At 39.5% G+C, this 5280-nt stretch overlaps 1 protein-coding gene across 1 annotated transcript; it reads left to right on the forward strand.

Annotated features, from left to right (window-relative positions):
• The first annotated feature begins 448 nt into the window (after positions 1–448).
• Positions 449–4719, forward strand: LOC149564160 (putative leucine-rich repeat receptor-like protein kinase At1g68400). Its single transcript, XM_089827222.1, has 2 exons — positions 449–2028; positions 3547–4719. Exons 1-2 carry the CDS (start codon positions 654–656, stop codon positions 4191–4193), a joined length of 2022 nt encoding a protein of 673 aa, XP_089683348.1. The 5' UTR covers positions 449–653; the 3' UTR covers positions 4194–4719.
• The last annotated feature ends 561 nt before the right edge of the window (positions 4720–5280 follow it).

Raw genomic sequence — 5280 nt, forward strand, 5'->3', positions numbered from 1 at the left:
GTTAACACCAACCAAATCACATGTTAACCCACATCAAAGAAACTAGCCTATTGAAGATCTCTTGATCAGAACATGTACATGTATAGTTGTCAAGACAGTGTGTCCAACACCTATACCAAGCTCCTCTTTTTGGAGGACTTTCCTATATCGTAACATTCTTTGAATTTTTAATTTAAAAATAAATAACAAAAAAAATGTCAAATCATGAAAAATGTAACAGCTTTATAGACATCACCCTCTGAAATTAGCTAATAACCTTTCCACTGGTGTGATCCAAAATGTTTAATTTTTGAAGTGTCCTAATTTTTTAAACTTAAATGATGATTAGGAAGATTCTAAATATTGTTGGTCCAACTAAGTGTAAGCCATTCAGAAGATAATGGGTGGGGCACACGTGCCCCCCATTATAGCCCAAAATTTAAAACTAAAGATTATCGTAATTAACTGCAGGTTTGTTCCCTTTATTTTCTTTTGGACCCAATTGGTAGACCACAGCAAACATCTTTGGATGCAGCAGAGTCTGCTCGTGTGAGTACGTGTAGTGTTGTTTAGTGTGCAGTCAACCTGAACTCAAATCACTTCATGCGCCACATTTACATGCTTGAATCCTCTTTACTTACAATGTTCCTGGCCTATACTTTTCCTTAGAACTCATGTCATTCACAGGCAGGGGTGCAGCAATGGAGAATGAACGGAAGATGAAGAACCTGATCTTGATCATGCTCATGATGTTGCTGGATATGGTTCTTGAAGGCTATGCGGCTCAAATGCAAAATGACTACCATGCCTTGATGGCTTTCAAGGCCTCCTCTGATAAAACCAACAAGTTGGCCAGTTGGATCCATAAGAATCCATGCAAGAGGAGGTGGTATGGAGTGGACTGTGAAAATGGCAGAGTAGTGAGGATTGTGCTTGAAAATATGGGGCTGGTGGGATCCATCGAAGCCCTGACGGCCTTGGATGAACTCAGAATACTGAGCTTGAAGAAAAACTCATTCACTGGGCCTCTTCCCGATTTCTCTAGCTGGAGAAGCCTCAAGCTCTTGTTTCTCTCCCAAAATCATTTCTCAGGTCCATTGCCTTTGTCCGTCAGCTCTTTGGACCATTTGGTCAGATTGGATGTCTCAGGCAACGACCTCAGCGGGCAGATTCCGGTGACTCTTGCTTCTCTGACCCATTTGCTCACACTTAGGCTCGACAACAATGACTTTTCCGGTGACATTTCAGAGCTTATGCTACCCACAACACTTGAAGTATTCAATGTTTCGGGGAACAGATTGAGCGGTATGATACCGGCAAGTTTATCCAAGTTTCCGAGCTCTTCTTTTGGGAGCAATGGAGGACTTTGTGGAAATCCTTTGTATATCTGCAATAACAGTATTGGTAATGCCAATGTGCCCACATATGTTACTCCCCCTGGCGCTAACAATAAACCCTCCATGATCTCAAATCCCCTGCCATCGCCAAAAGGTACCCATTATAGTAAACTGAGCAAGGGCAACATTGTAGCAATAGTGGTAGGAGATGTTGCAGTTTTGTTACTCATAGCTTGTCTTGTGTTTTGCTACTACTGGAGAAATCATGGCGATAAAAGCAAGGCGAGGGTTCCTAAGACTAAGGTTAAGCGGTCTTGTGAAAAAGAGAAGGGTGCTTCCCATGATTTGAATCAGTATTCCAATCAGCCCCAGACCTGTAGTAGTGGTACGGATAAATGCAAGCTTGTCTTCTTTGAGGACAGGAGGCCGTTTGAGCTTGAGCACCTTCTTCGCGCCTCTGCAGAAATGCTTGGGAAGGGCAACTTTGGGAGTGCTTATAAGGCTATCATGGAAGATGGGTCTGTTGTTGCGGTAAAGAGATTGAAGGATGTGCATGGTGTTGGAAGGAAGGAATTTGAGCAGCATATGGAAGTGGTGGGAAAGCTGAGACATCAAAATGTGGTGAATCTGAGGGCTTATTATTATGCCAAGGAGGAAAAACTGCTGGTCTATGACTATATGCCAAATGGGAGCCTCTATGCACTCCTTCATGGTATGTTGTGTAGTTTCCTTCCTCACCCCCCATTTCTTTAGCTTCATTTGTTGTCATAATGTGCGACCTATAAATATTCCATATTATTCAGTTTGAAAAATGGGCAAGTTTGGCTTTCTTTGTTTCATAGGACATTTCAAGGTATGTGTAGTTCTTCTTCTCTCTTTTTTTTTAATAAGATTGTATGCAAAAATCAATATTTTGGATCATATTTTATGATTCATTTTTATACTTTCATGGTGATGATGGATAATAGAATATGATCTAAAATGTTGATATTAAAAATTGGTACACACTCTTATCTCAGAAACGGAACTACACATTTCATGAATTGTAGAAATCTCCTTGCATCGATTTCAAGGTGGTTTTTTAGTAATGCCATTCTGTCTCACTTTGTGGATTGATTTTAACTTCTCTGGCCATCAAAACCCAATTGTAGAGGACGTACGGGTCGCTTCTTAAACGTATGGAGGCTTTTCATAGAGTATACTCCGCATCGGTCATTCATTTCTTATGTTATAAGCTTTCTTATGTATACTTGATTGAGTCCCTCTTTGTAATGGTCTCTCCCTGTGCTCTGTTTTCCTTCAGCTTTGTAAGTACCAAGGAAAAAGTATGGTCAGTTTTTTCAATGCACGCTATCTAGTTTGTACGTGCTGCAAATGTTAGGCTACAGATGTCATAGTTGAAGTTATAGAGCACCGATCCCCTGATCTACTTGAGAATTCAAAACCTATAACTACTAACCAAACCCAAACAACTTGATGGATCACTGAGTGTGATTAAAAATGTTGATGCAAAAATATGGCACACAATCGAATCCAGAATCTACATCTTTCTAGTATGACTGTGGAATTCTCTTCATGTTAAAGCTGATTCTGTCATAGCAAATTCGCAGAATGCAGTCCACTCAAGTCTTTAGAAAATGTGGAGACTCCTAGCTTACCATTTGCTTAAATGAACAAATTGGCTAATGCCTGTGTTAAGTTCCTACTTGATTAGGTAAAAACAGAGCAACTTGTGTTCTTCTTGAAGCTTGCCAGGCAAATATGTTCAGAATGTCTAATATGGGTTTTAAGAACTGCATATCGAATCAATATCTCGTTTACATACCCCAAATTGAAATATGTTTGTATTGAATGAGATCCGTTTAGTAATTCAGTTCATCTAGAATGGGAGTGTAGCTTTAGGGTGAAACCCCTTTTGTATCGAGGATATTTCATTCACAAAGTCATTTTAGCTATCTGAGATGGGAGCACAAGCCTTAGACGAATACATGTTTGGCCAAGAACTAAGGACGGAGGGTTTTCTGGGGTTTCCATTCTGTGAAAGTCACCTAGGACAAGATCTCAACCTCATCCCGTATGAATTTATGATGTCGGAACCTTGAACTTGCAAATGTGTTACATCCATGCTTCTCCATTAGAAAAATCTTATGTTTCCCTCATGACAGAGTACACAATGTTGTTTCCAGTATCTATTAATGTTAGCATTTTCTTCAATGACTTGTTTCTTCAGGTAGTCGCGGTCCTGGTAGGACAGCCCTGGATTGGACAACCAGAATGAAGATAGCATTGGGTGCAGCGCGGGGCTTGGCATTCATTCATGACTACTGTAAATCACCCAAGATTGGCCATGGAAACATCAAGTCTTCAAACATCTTGTTAGACAGAAGTGGGAATGCCTGCATCTCGGATTTCGGACTTGCGCTACTTGTGAGTCCATCTGTTGCAGCTTTGAGAATGGTGGGATACAGAGCTCCTGAGCAGGCTGCCACCAAGAAGATATCCCAGAAAGCAGATGTCTACAGCTTTGGAGTTTTACTGCTTGAAATACTTACTGGGAAGGCCCCTTTTCAGACTCAGACACAAGAGGAGGGAATTGATCTTCCTAGGTGGGTGCAATCTGTTGTGAGAGAGGAATGGACTTCAGAGGTGTTTGACATTGAGTTGATGAGGTTCAAGAACATTGAAGAGGAACTTGTAAGCATGCTTCACACTGCAATGCTCTGCACCTCTCAATCTCCTCAACAACGCCCAAAGATGAGTCATGTGGTGAAATTGATCCAAGATATTGGGGCACAACAGTCTCCTATGGAGGACACAGTTCATTCAATGGCTGAATCTCCTTCTATATCAGAAGACTCAGGAATTAGGAGCATTTGAACTTCAATGTTCCACACTACATAGGGTCTCACAAAGGCCAATGGCTATGGGGCAACATATATGCACCCGCTCCATTATATTTATTCACTCTATTAGAAGGTGCATTTTTGTGGCACTGTAGATGCATTGGATTACAGTAGTGCTGAGGTTTTACATAAAATATTTAAGCTCTTGCCAAATGACTGAGAAACCAAAGAGTTTAGAGTTTTCTTGCCAAATCAGTATGCTAGTTATCTCTCCTTTTAGGACATTTACCAACAAGGCAAAGCATAGATGTCTTCCAACCTTGCCACATATTTATTTCCTATGTAGTTTGATATGCTTGTGTTCAGGTTTACAGAATTTGAAGGAGTTTTGAATTTATCTGTCATGTGACAAGTGCTTTTGTAGTACTCAGGCCGGACAGGATAATGTCACACAGTGATATTTACTGTAACAAGAGCGGAGTTTGGATTTGATGTAATAGACTTGATACAATAGTTTTTCTCAGTGGATAATCCAATGTAAATATGATGTGCTTTTTTTATTCTTGGATCTTGTTTGGTAAATGTCAAGTGAGATTATTCTATTGATTGATTACTTTTGTCAGATTTCCACAATCCCAAACCATGCTCTTAAGTCGTTCCTTCGTTGATCATTTTGGTTGTTGAAATTCAAAGAAGATTAATTTCAAACTGACCAATTTGAGATTTCTGCCCCATTAAAGCTAAAGAGATCTTGTGGGAAAATATATTTTTTACCTTGTCAATTGTTTTGATATGACACTTCTATCGAGTAGTCATGATTTGAGAAAAACACCAGTGATTCATGCGTGCATAGATGTAATGATATCTTTTCTCTTTATATAAAGAAAACATTTGCTTTTCTAACTTTTTTTCCTCTCTTTTGTTTGAATTTTTACGGTGTAGGAACAACTGATGCCCCACATGTCACCACAGTTCTCATGATAACGAAAAGACACGAATCATACAGAGATTTATTGAACAACACAATTTTTTGCTTTTATGAAAAAGATTGTGAATCAAAATCATTATTCACATGAATTAACCAAACTGCCAACCATAGTAATCAATCAGATGAAATTTTG

The sequence above is a fragment of the Cupressus sempervirens genome, chromosome 4 (assembly GCF_028749045.1).
Source record: "Cupressus sempervirens isolate cs-2001-9-10 chromosome 4, ASM2874904v1, whole genome shotgun sequence".
Lineage (NCBI taxonomy): Eukaryota > Viridiplantae > Streptophyta > Pinopsida > Cupressales > Cupressaceae > Cupressus > Cupressus sempervirens.

What these genes read in the sequence shown, in the direction of transcription:
- LOC149564160 (XM_089827222.1), top strand. Translation starts at nt 654, where the DNA reads ATGTCATTCACAGGCAGGGGTGCAGCAATGGAGAATGAACGGAAGATG. An exon ending in CCTCTATGCACTCCTTCATG is followed by an intron (nt 2,029 to 3,546) that starts GTATGTTGTGTA and finishes TTGTTTCTTCAG; the next exon opens with GTAGTCGCGGTCCTGGTAGG.